The sequence below is a fragment of the Protomyctophum parallelum genome, assembly GCF_964188405.1.
Source record: "Protomyctophum parallelum genome assembly, chromosome: 8".
Taxonomy (NCBI): domain Eukaryota; kingdom Metazoa; phylum Chordata; class Actinopteri; order Myctophiformes; family Myctophidae; genus Protomyctophum; species Protomyctophum parallelum.
The window spans coordinates 5,032,336-5,045,491 of NC_139703.1; the positions used below are offsets into that span (position 1 = coordinate 5,032,336).

General features: G+C 42.4%; 2 protein-coding genes across 2 annotated transcripts in view; both read left to right on the top strand.

Annotated features, from left to right (window-relative positions):
* Window positions 1-13,156, top strand: part of LOC310862744 (cysteine desulfurase-like) — a 333,633-nt gene that overhangs the window by 87,282 nt on the left and 233,195 nt on the right. The gene's annotated exons all lie outside the window — the stretch shown is intronic.
* cyc1 (cytochrome c-1) lies at window positions 1,108-13,086 on the top strand. Its single transcript, XM_083770826.1, has 7 exons — window positions 1,108-1,232; window positions 6,671-6,861; window positions 7,693-7,819; window positions 8,140-8,297; window positions 12,054-12,214; window positions 12,612-12,712; window positions 12,854-13,086. Exons 1-7 carry the CDS (start codon window positions 1,152-1,154, stop codon window positions 12,956-12,958), a joined length of 924 nt encoding a protein of 307 aa, XP_083626952.1. The 5' UTR covers window positions 1,108-1,151; the 3' UTR covers window positions 12,959-13,086.

The window sequence follows — 13,156 nt, forward strand, 5'->3', positions numbered from 1 at the left end:
ATTGTATATTTTCCCAGTGCTTGTATATTTTCCCTTTTTTGCTTCCCATATGATGAATTCCTGTTCTGTTCTTTAGCTACATAGAAATGTCTATTTGTATGTCTCTAAATGGTTGTATGTCTTTAAATGTTTTGATGAATTGAACAATGTGGACCCTGTTGTAAACAAGTGTAATGCTTAATTGGGTCGTCCACTCACAGTTGACAGTCTTTGTATTGAGTTTGTGCTTAAAATGTACTGTAAATTCTACAAACTGTTAATAAATATTTCAATCAATCAATCAATCAATCTAACTCTAAGGGCTCACTAGCTATAAAAGCATGGGCACTGTTCTCTCAAGAACAGAAACAAACAGCAGAGGGAGCTGTTTTTCCTTCTTCTTTTGCCGAGGTGACTTGAGGTCAGTGAAATTACTTTTCCAAATGTTGGGTGGAAACGTAATTTAACATGCGTTTGAAGCATCAATCAAGCGTAGATGATCCATGGACTGAGCAGGTAAAAGGAAAACAGTTAAGGAAAATCTTCAGAAGAAACCATAATCCATAATCGAGTTATAGCATAACTGCAGAAGGTCATTAGTAGAAATAAATAGGCCTAAATGCAGGTCAAAAGTGATTACAAATCCTCATGTTGGCGCGGTTTTCCCACGTTTGACACAGATGACCACCAGATAACGACATGTTATTTTGTTCACTGTTGAATGCAATAAAATATTTCATTTAAAATGCAAAATATCTCAGTAAACAGTGAATAAATGTTGATACTTTTCTCTAAACAGAGGAGAGGCCACTCTCTGCAGTCAAGATGAAGATGCCATAGCCCAGTGGGACACTCCCACAGTGATTGGCTAGGTGGTTGTCAAGGACACAAAACGTATACTTTTTTATAAAGTTATCTGTGAACAGCAACTAAAGCGTTGGTAGTTTATTATGTGTTATTCCGTTATATGTTATTATTCATTTACTTTTTCGTGGTAATTTGCCTGCTGTGTGCAATTATTTCACAACATATCACAACATTTTCCAACCGTTTCCCTGACAACCCTAGTACAGCCAATCACAGGCCCGTCTGCCTGGGCTATGGGATGCGTGTAGCTGTGGTGGTCCTGTCCTCCTTCCAGAGAGTGGGAGACAGCAGAGAGGACAGACAAGATGGCGGCGCTGAGAGCTCTATCTTTATCGGGGACTGGGAGAGCTCTCCTGAAGACCCCCAAGACCATCACCAGCCCCAAGGTGAGCTTCACCCCTCCACTGTCCCGCAAACCCCACTTTATTATACAAAAATTACAACTTAAACTAACAGCAGCGTTCTGCCACGTCCTGAGTCCTGACACCTAAGCTAACCGGGTTAGCAACATGCTCTCACACAAGGTCACAGGCTCGTGTTGCCTATTCACTTGTCATCAGTCTATATTTTTATTATACATTTTATTAAAAATGTCAAAGTCCGTAAGCCTTCGCCCATAACGCTAGAACAGATGTGATTCAAATGTGAGCATGTCTAGTTGAATTTAGCATTATGTGTCCTGTCGGCTAATATTAGCCGGCTGGATAAAGGGTAGTTTACAGTAAAGTCGTAGTGTACACTTGTTTATGCATATGTGACTTTTTTTTCAGTGAAAACCTCGCGTGGTAAAGTCTAATTGAATGCTAGTTTATGTGATGTTAAGGTGATGGACTGGTCAATTGACACGTTTTCTTTGAACTCCAGTCCATGGCTTTTTTTTGTTGTCTTAACTGGACATTTACTTGGACATTGAATGATGAGTTGAAATACTTCACTATGAGCTCGTGCTTGTGTTATTGTGAGCTTGGATAATGACAAATTATGTCTGATCGTTATGTCATAAACAGCCTGGTTAAAGTTGGTTAGCTATCTGTAGTTCTCAAAGTGGGGTCCAGGGATCCTTGTAACCCTTGAGGCATGGAGGTCCTTGAAATTAAAATAAGTTTGAGAAGAGAACCACTCTTCTATCTGATGAGTTGGAGTCTCAATGATTGCCTGGGGTGGACGCAACCAAAATTACACTGCTCTCAGTGCTTATCACTCAACAACCTGCAGTGACACTGCTCTTAGATTAGGGTGGCCATATTTAAAACAAACCCAAACCAGGAGCACCCTTATTCACAGATAAAAATAGCCGATCTAGCGCAGAGATGTGAGACACAATGTTTGACAATTGATTTGAGTTTTGAAACATGATCTATAGAGGAGTCACTCGCTTCACACACCTAGTGACTGCACCTCTAAACAGAACAGAAATTGGCTGCAATGAGACTGTTCTCAAAAGTCATATCAGTGAACAGCTAGTTGACACCATTCTGAAAACGGCAAAGTCCCGTTACGTTCTTTCTCATTTATATCGAGCCTTTACACGAAAGCGCACATTTAATGAAAACACTTTAATGAGCATGCCAGGTCGGCGAGGTCGCTAGGTGTCGGTGACTGAATGCCAGATAGACCAGTCACCCATGTACAAGAAGAATCAGGGTTTGTTTTCATCATGGTTTTACATTCACCATCGCTAGTCTACATTTGTATTTCACCTCCCGAAAACGCCGTTCTCGTCTAAAGTGCGGCATGATTCTGACATCAGTGAACACTGACTGAATAGCCTGCAATGAGACTGATTCTGAGTTCTGAACTTCTGACATCAGTGAATAGTCTGCAATGAGACTGTTCTGACTGACACTCTTATGAGATCGTGTTGAGTAGTGTTGGTTGTATGTTTATTTCGCCCGGTCAAGGAGATTTGAAATGTCATCTTATTGTTGCGTGACATAATGGGCCTTATTTGCCTAATGTTACCGCAAATGCCATATTATCTATTCTCTAACTGCAGTACAACTCTCAGATATGGATATATTTCATTACCATTTATTAAAGGTATATTCAGTGATTTCACTTAATTCAAATATCACTTATTTTTTTGTTTTGTTGTGATAATCCTCCCTACTGTAGAGTGTGCTGACCATATAAGGAGTTCCTCCCTGTCCCCAGTTAACCCCTGGGGGTCAAAAAACCTTAGGTTTCGTTTTTGACTCTCTATCCTGATTGGACGAAAGGCTGGGTCCCACAGCCAAAAACGAAACCTAAGGTTTTTTGAGTGAAATCACTGAATATACCTTTAATGGGGTGCATTCAATGCTTTCTGTCTGACACCTGACTTGTGTCTGAACACAGCTTTGATGGATGTGTTCTGCCCCCCTCCCCCCATCAAACAAAATGTTTGGTCAAACCATATGGGCTTCCATTGGAAATGCATTGGAGCGGCCATTAAACACAGACGCAAGACAAACACAAGACAGGTGTCTTGAATGACTGAAGGCAGCCCAGTAAGGCCACCCCCTCATGGGAGAAGGGTGGGGCAGAAAAAGGCCCTTATTAGATGATTTGAGGCATTTTGTTCCAAAAATGTGTTTTGCAAAAATCCACCTGTTGGTGGTGCTGTAACTGACCAATGTGAAAAGGGTGGGATATATTCCTCAGCCTAGTAGGAAAGTCCATGAAAGATTTCACGTATATAGAGCGTCGCAGTCCCTCCCCCTTTCAGAACAACGAGTGGCCCAGGAAATGAATCCCAATGCATTTTCCCCATAGGCATTTCTTAAATTATTTATTTAAAGACCTTTTAAGCGTCGTACGAAGCCAACTCTTGTCGTGACAAATCATGACAACACACACAATATTTTGGACCAAATTGCAAAGAAGAAAAACAACAAAAAAGTGTTGTAACCTGCCGTTTTTTTCTACTTTCTAATTCTTTGTTTGCCCCGAAGAATTGTGTTTGTTGTCATGATTTGTTACGACAAGAGTTGGCTTCGTACGACAATTAAAAGGTCTTTAAATAAAAAATCACACACGTGTGAACTGAGTGGTGCAATTCCCCCCCCCCCCCCCCCCTCTCTCTCTCTCTCTCTCTCTCTCTCTCTCTCACTCTCTCTCATTAGAGTCACTACCCCTCTCACTGTTTCTGGCGCCCCCTACTGCTATTATTAAGTAACATACTCGTGCTTACACAGACACACACACAAACAAACAAACAGGTACGAGGACATTGCAAGCTGGTTGTAGGAGTGGTTGCACCACTCAAAAATGTAAGAAATGCCTATGGGAAAAATGCATTGGGATTCATTTCCTGGGCCACTCGAAAGGGGGAGGGAGTGAGGGACTGCGACACTCTATTGCACGCTGCGTGTCTTCCAAACGGGCCAATCCTGCAAACTTTGAAAGCCAAACATACTCTCTCCCCAGTCCCCATGTCTTCGGCCTGGTGGAGACAATAAAAAAATACATGATACATTATAGTACTTTAAAAAACAAAATGCAAAACAATTATATGCCGGAACTCCTAAAAGACAATGGTCTGTTAAGGATGAGGTGCATACATGTGGTGCCGTAAGGTTAAACAAGTAGCAGTGCAGTGTTCACTGTTCACTAGGGCTGCTAGCTGAGAGGCCATGTTATGGTTTGTTACAAAATGCAGTGAGGGACGGTCGGGAGGCGAGTGGAGCTTTCATATTTCATTTCATTAGGCAGTCTGGAGGGTATAAAAGTCATCTCCAATTCTCCATACACACCGACGCAGAGATTGTATCTTCTTCTCCCAGGCGGCCAGGCCAACCGTTTTCATAAGCGTCATCACTCACTCTATAAATGTATAAATGTGCTAGTTTCCTGTCCACTGCATTCATGTTTGTGGTTATTTGTTGTTACATCTACAGGATGTGATGATTCTGTATCTAGCTGTGTGTAGGAATGTGTCTCTGACATTGATTGTAACAAACGACATTCATGCACAGAGGTAGCATGCGCTCAGGTAGTGTAGTGGTACAGTGCAGGACAGCAGAATAGACCGGCTATATAGCCGGTATAATAGACGCTATACCAGTGTAGACAAGGTTTTTAATTTCAAGGACCCCCACTTTATACATATTAAGCCACAGCCATATTTGCTTTATTGCATTATTGGGACATGGCGGTGAAGCCTGACGGGAGAGATATGACTGCTATAATTGATTGCCTGACTAGTCTATATTATATCATCTGGGATTTTGGATATAGTAATATAGCATTTAAAAGTGTTCTAGTGCATTGAAACGGGGGTAGACTCCTGCACCCACCCATACCGACAAGGCGACAATAAGCCCCTCTGACTTACTTGCCTAATCTGATGTAATATTATGAATTCTTCTGACTGTTCTAGCTGTTTTATCATTTGCCGCTACTCATTTAGTTATTAAATAAGCATTACTAAAAATGTCATTGTGGTGAAATCGCCAAGTCATTCCCCATAATATCACAGTATCTATTGAGATATTTGGTAAAAAAAGAAAAGACTGGCCCCTCCCATCATACTGGGATGCACTCCAGTCGCCACAGTAGAGCATAGAGTAATAAAAGGATAGAGAGCGAACCGGAGCGACAGCCCCGCCCCCCACTACACATTTCGATGGAAGATGCTCAGTGGCGTTTTGAAGCACCCGGAAGAACGGTCTACTTCCACCAAATTTGGTGTCCAAAATGCGGAAGTGCAAACGGGCGCTCAATGTTAAGCTCCAGCGGCACGGGGTTTCCTCGTCATAAATCCACGGGTCCGCCTACAGTCCCACCTCTTACCAGTAGGGCCGAGTGCTTCAACGTTGGAGAGTCTCACTGGGGGCTTGCAGGGAGTCATGCCGCTTCCTCTGGGTGACAGTCTCTCGGGACCTGAAGTGGGGGCCCAACATCGACACCCTCACAAAAAAGGCCCAGAAAAGTTTTTTTCTGAGACTGCTGAGAAAATTCCACCTCCCAAGGACCATGCTGGTTAACTTCTATCACCCTCGCCATCACCATCTGGTTCCCCGCTGCAGCGGCCCTTTGGCCCCCCTTGAGCCCCCCAAGGACCACAGTCTTTAGGAGTAGAGCTCACCCAGGCCACAGTCTTCAGGCAGGAGGTTGCGTTATCTAAAAACTGTGAAGGCCATACACTCAAACAGGTTTTTCCCCACGGCTCCTCATTGCTGCTGGTGTCCCCCCTCCCCTGACCCCCTTCTATCCTCCCTCCACCCTCACTAAGAGTGAAATGGACTGACTTGTGCTCTGAACTGATCTGAACACTTGAACTCTCTGCACTTTATATTTATTAATTAGTCATTGCAGGTTTTTGCATGTTTTGCACCTTGTCTTGTCCTGTTTTGCACCTGTCCTAATGTTGTAACTGCACTCTGCTGTCCCACCAAACTAAATTCCTAACATGTTTACATGTCATGGCAATAAAGACTTCTATGTGGTTACCATGATACAGTATTTATAGACCAAATGTGTCCATATGACCTGGTTTACATTAGCTGCCTGGCACGGTTTCCTCCAGAGCCTTGGAGAGTGAGTTGAGAGACTCGGTTGTTTAACAGTTAATTTAATTGAATGGTAGTGGGAATAAATTGACAAACACTGTCTGAAACTAAGGACAGTTTCTTTATGATTTTAGTTTGTTTCAGTTAGTTTTGAAAGCACAGAATACAGTTTCAGTTATCGTTTATTTTTTTCGTTAAGACTCGTTTCATTAAGAGGTTTTTGAGAGGACCACACAAATAATGTGTTTTTATCCTCTGTGATGATACAGCACTAACAGCAGTGACAAATTGACCCTCATGTCATAACACATGCCCTCTCATTTTGTCCGTAGGCGAACATGTCCTTCGCCAGCCTGCCGCGCAATAAGAAGGTGGCGCTGACGACGCTGGGCGTGGTCACAGCCGGAGGGGCGGGGCTCGCCCTCATGCTCCATCAGTCGATCAAAGCCTCAGACCTGGAGCTCCACCCCCCCGAGTATCCCTGGAGTCACGGAGGCCATCTGTCTTCACTGGACCATGCTAGGTAATACAGTATACAGCATGCTGTTGTATATCGTAGATCGGCGGTCCCAAAACATTTTCATGTTGAGGCCCGCCAAATTGATATTTATTTGGCCACGGCCCCCCCATTCTCTTTATTCAGACCGCAGCCATCTTGCCAGCAAGGTGATACCTAGGTGACACTTCCCATAGACAACCCATAGACATTTTATGAGCTACTTCCTGTCAAGAAATTCCTTGCAGATGAGTGCTGGAGTTTGGAAGTGCTCGTTGACTATCACTGTCAGCCCATGCTTTACTGATAACGAGCGCTTCCATACTCTGATACTTAGAAAATAATCATCTGCAAGGAATTTCTTGACAGGAAGTAGCTCATAAAATGTCTACGGTGGATTTTTATTAAACAAAAACTTTACAGATTGAAAGAGGATAATTCAAGCTTTCCCTACAGCTGCAATGTTGGTGATTTTGACGGTGTTTAATATAATTAGAGAGGACCTTTCTGTTTGGATGAATGGGCTGTCTATGGGAAGTGTCACCTAGGTATCACCTTGCTGGCAAGATGGCAGCCATGTGAATATCATCAATCTGATGAGCCTGATTATCAGACTCTTGACGCTTCACTCAGTGGAGTGGGTGGGGTCTATGGGCTAAGGGACCCCCATAATAGAAGATTTGTGTTGATCTCTTTCCCCCACTACAAGCTCATTCCTCTTAAGGTTAAATGTAAAAAGGTTTTTGTATCAGTGTGAATGCCACCTCAAAACTGTCAGGACTGTTCTGAACCATTGGTCTAATTTATTGTATTTTTCTTTCACCCCCCGCCACCTGTTCCTCTCTTTCTCTGGTCCAGTGTACGTCGTGGCTATGCAGTGTACAAGCAGGTGTGTTCAGCCTGTCACAGTATGGAGTACCTGGCCTTCAGAAACCTGGTGGGTGTGTCGCACACAGAGGCTGAGGTCAAGACCATCGCAGAGGAGGTAAGCTTTTGTGTGTGTGTTTGTATTTGTGTGTGTTGTGTGGGTAATTCAGTTGATTGCCAATCTTGCATTTCTACCATCGTCCTGTGCCTTTTTGTTGATATAAAAGTCTCAGCTCAGGCATGCCATGGCACAAAACCTGAACCAAACCTATCCCACTCTGTCCGATTGAAACCCTGTAAATCTTAAAACGTATTAAAAACGCAAATTAAACAATGAAAATATAACTTGTGTAACTTGTGAACGGAAGGGAAGCTGTTCTATGTAATTTAACTTGTGTGAATGGGAGGGAAAGTGTTCATGAATTAAGTTGTGTTCAGGTGGAGGTGGTGGACGGGCCAGACGAGACTGGTGAGATGTTCACTCGACCAGGGAAGCTGTCGGACTACTTCCCCAAACCCTACCCCAACCCCGAGGCCGCCCGCGCAGCAAACAACGGAGCTTTGCCCCCTGACCTCAGCTACATCGTAAACGCACGGTACACACACACACACACACACACACACACACACATACAGTACACACACACACACACACACACACACACACACGTGTAATTATTATACTTACGAGGACATCAACATTTTAGGACAGACATTTTTTTAATGTCATATTTACACATTTTTGCCAAAATAGCAGATCTACAAGATCTGCTACTCATCGCTTAGGGACTGATCGTTATTTATCCACCAGGGGGGGGTGGTGCAGATGTGATTTAATTTTTTTATTTTTCCTCATCCCCCCCCCAGCCTCCAAATATTTTTTCGGGACCCCCCCTCAGGGACTGGAAGAATATATATGACCCCCCCCCCATACACCATAGACTATATTCATTTTATATTCACACCAACAGTATAGCAGCATAAAGTAAACGCTGATCGTTTATTAGGCGGCTGTCTGGGGTTCATTTGGTTCCATATCTGTCATTACATTATGGTCAACACTCAACACTGATATACCATTGCATTCTTCCAACTAAATATTTAAATATGCTCCAAAATAGCATATGCAGAACTATAAGCTCACAACAACACGCTGATGACGCGACGCAAATTTGTGATCTTAGATTGGCTATTTTTGAGGTGAGCCTCGTGCGTAAAGTAATTCTAGCTAAGCTGCCAAGGCAGTGGTCACCCCTCGCCTCTGTGCCCAAGCCCAGGATGATGAAAATGAATGAATGCTAAATAAATACATGTATGTCACGCAGTCGCATACCATAATACTACAGCGTCATACTCCACAGAGAAAAGCACAATTTGCGCAACACCATGCGTGGCATCAACTGCCTGCTCGGCTCATTTAGCCAGCCAGGCACCACCGAATAGTTTAACTCTTTATAGTCTATATAACCAGTACGCAGACAAGAGTAGGCTACATCATTGGCACCGGCCAAGTACTATTCTCTGACTCACACCAACATTGCAAGGGGCACAGTGCGCAAAGATGCACATCACGACCAGCCAGCCCTACCTTTTAAATCAATGAGCGTCTGTCTCGTCTGTGCTTTTCTCCGCCACCATGTCGACGATGCGTTGTCCAAAGACGGTTGCGTCTCTTCCATCAAAATATTCCATATACCATCAACATAAAGGCAAGGTGTTTCTGTGATGTTTTTCTACTTTCTATTTGGATGAACTTGACGTTCACAAGCAACTTGAGTCACCAACAGTAACTTGTAAGAAGCCTTCTAAGGTTATATCGTTACGTCATCCACGACCTCAGCCTCGACATTATTATTATTATCATCTCAGTCTGACATTCTCCTGACTCGGTGAAGCGGCGCTGGGTGAAACCGAAACACCAGCAGCAGCGCTGGTGCTGCCAGTCTGCTTTCCACATCTTCCTCCTCTCTGACACCGACCGACAACACTCGCTCTTTTCAGTGCAAACACCGTGGTTCATAACTTCAATTTTTTTCCGCTTGCATTATTCTACTGGAAATGTCATGAGACATGAACGGCGCAGAATCAATCTATCTCGCGCCACCTTGTTTTGAACTGAAGTGGTTACGTCAGTTACTGAGTCAGACCTTTGCTGGTAGAACAGATCTACAAGCTAACAACGCGCCACCAAGCAACGCGTTGTTAGCTTGTAGATCTGTTCTATTTGCATGTGCAGTTGCGCACACATGGAAGATACCAAGTACACTCGCCACACAGGGTAAACTTTATATAGATAGGAGTAAAACACTATGAAAAACAAAATAATCTAAACATTTTTTTAAATACAAAATTCAGCAAAATAAAGTTGTACAACCTCCCCCAAGCCAAAATAAAAGAAAACATATCCCCCCCTCAGGCTCAAAAAATAGTTTAATGACCTCCCCCTTTTTTGCACCATACCAACCTTTGATAAATAACGATCAGTCCCTTATAGAATAGATCAGCAATTTGTCGGTGCATGACACCAGCGTGCAACTAGCCTGGAAACCAGACTAAATCTGCCAGTGCAAATAAAAAAATGCCCCTCTTCAGATATGATCTGGCCCGCTCGGTTGTGATTGGATTTTGCTGCCCCCTAAATTGTGGGGCACCAATCGGGGCCCAGTATACAAATATGGGCTGGGTTTATCACCAGAGGTAATTTCTTTTGGAAATGCAGGTTCCAAACTAATATCTACGGAGTGATATTAATCTGGCTATGCCAGGCTAGTGTAAATCTGGCATAACTATCTATAATCCCTAAACCTAACTTCTAAATGTCTAGTCCAAAACGTAACTCCAACTTGAATGCTTTTCTATTTGCCTATCTATATTCCGTATGTCTACATTTTTTTTAATGATAAAACCAAACTACACATTTTTCAATGTCTATTTCTCTTTAGTTGTACCAGTTATACCCTGACGTCATATGCTGCTACGATACATACGCATCAAACGGGGCATACGCATAGTAACCACAGTATACCGCTAATCAATTTACTAATTACATACCGTATACATATACATAGAGGCATTTCCTTTAATCCACCCGACACTGATCGACATATACGTCACCATTGAAAGCCGTCACTCATGCGTATGACGTAATGACTACTATGGCAGTGGTGTCAGATTACATACATGTATACATGGGGGCATTACCTTTAATCCTCCAGACACTAAAACATCTAGTCCTTATGTCACCATCGAAAACCAATTACACCCTGCCATTGGGTCCTTTAATCCACATCTTTATTACGTCATCATTTAGAGCTAATTATACCCTGACGTCATATGCTGGGACGATACCATCGAAAGCCGTCACTCATGCGTATTTTATGCGTATTTTTAATTGAAAGAATTCAAAATGAAATCAAGATATTAGAAAGTGTAGAACACGTATGCATACATGTAAAAGATAAAGATATATATATATATCAATCTTATGTACAGATCACCTAAAAGAGACCTTTCGAAATTGAAGACATTTCTCGAAAACTTGATAAAGTATCTACCCTCTTCGACTTCTTCTATTATGATACTAGGAGATTTAAATGATGACCTGTATAGTGAGAAAGGTGGAAGCATAAAGACCTTCATGTCCAGATTAGGCTTTACACAATTAATCACAAATCCAACTACAGATTACGGAAGTATTTTAGATCATGTATATTTTAACAAATGTGAACGTATTATTACAGAAATTGAAGTTAGAGACACCTATTAGTCTGAACATGATTTAGTATTAATATCACTATAGTCTAAGATTAAGTCAATTTAAAGCAATTGACAATTTCAAATAAATTAAATAATTATACTGTCTACGACTCTACGTGATAACATATTTTATTTCAGTTTATATACCTTTTCTTTCATCGGATATCGATGATTTAATTTTCTTTGAGGAACTAAAAAGGGATCCAAGACAGTTCTAAATCGATATTATTATTTTATTACTTCATAATACTACTTTTTTACATGCAAAAAGTAGGTACGTAGCAAATAGCTAAACCTAATAATTCAATATTTCAAACGTTCTTTCACAGAGATGCTGAGATTTGACAGTTTGTAGCGGTCAACAGTACTTGCACGCTCTGCTTGCGCACTAGTAGGCCATAAATGGCCATAAACTCGACAGAGTGCAGTTCTAGTTTGTTTTATTTTCTTTTTATGTAATGTCATTACAACCGAGTGTCATCTTTATTATTTCTTGTTGTAATTGATTTTGTTAGCCTGTCTTACGGAACCCTATTAAACCCCCTCTGAAAAGTGTTGATTCTGTCTGTGTGCGTGTCTGTTGTGTGTGCGTGCAGGCACGGCGGTGAGGACTACGTGTTCAGTCTGTTGACTGGATACTGTGAACCTCCGGCTGGCGTTGAGGTGAGAGAGGGCATGTTCTACAACCCCTACTTCCCTGGACAGGCCATCGGCATGGCGCCTCCCGTGTACAACGAGATCCTGGAATTTGACGACGGTACGTGTGTGTGTTAGGATTGGACGATCCTTTCTATTTTCATTCCTTGATTCGTGCCACTGCCGACTCAAGATGATGATACGCAGTTGACGCTTCCTGAATCCTGATGCACTGTCCGATCGCCAGGGGTTGAATATTTACCGTACGGTAATGGGAGAATGGAAGGGATTGTGACTCTGTTGTAAATATACAGAGAACTAAAAATGTAAACAAATATAAACAGGTTATTGTTGTAATCATGATAATGATATGCGTGCCAACACTGTAATCCAATCCAATTATTGTGATAATTGATTATTCCCTGTAAACGAGGCAGAAGTGTTTACTCGCTCACACAGTGTTGTCATCGTCGCGTCGTGAAGGTCATTCTGATTATTGCTGTTTTGCGTTGCCATAGGAACCCCTGCCACCATGAGCCAAGTCGCCAAGGATGTGTGCACGTTCCTTAGGTGGGCGGCTGAGCCAGAGCATGATCAGCGAAAGAGAATGGGACTTAAGGTTAGGACACACACACACACACACACACACACACACACACTACTCTTTGCTGGTTTTAATGGGTTAATGGTAAAATATCGGATATCCCCATCTCTCTCTGTCTCTCTCTCTTTCTCTTTGTCTGTGTCTCTCTCCATCCAGATGCTAATGGGGGCTGCCATCCTCATGCCCTTGTGCTACTATATGAAGAGGCACAGATGGTCGGTGCTCAAGAGCCGCAAAATTGCCTACAGGCCCCCTAAGTAACCCCATCGTCGGCTACCTTTCAAGTATCTGTTGCTCTGTCTGTGGTGCAAATAATGGAAAAGCAGGCACACTCTGCTTTTACTGTATACTGTAAATATTTAATAAAAATAACCATGTGATGAGTAAAACCGATGCGTTTAAAGTCTCAATTATTGGTGGGACAGTGGGATATGAATAAAATAAATTTGTTTTAGGGGT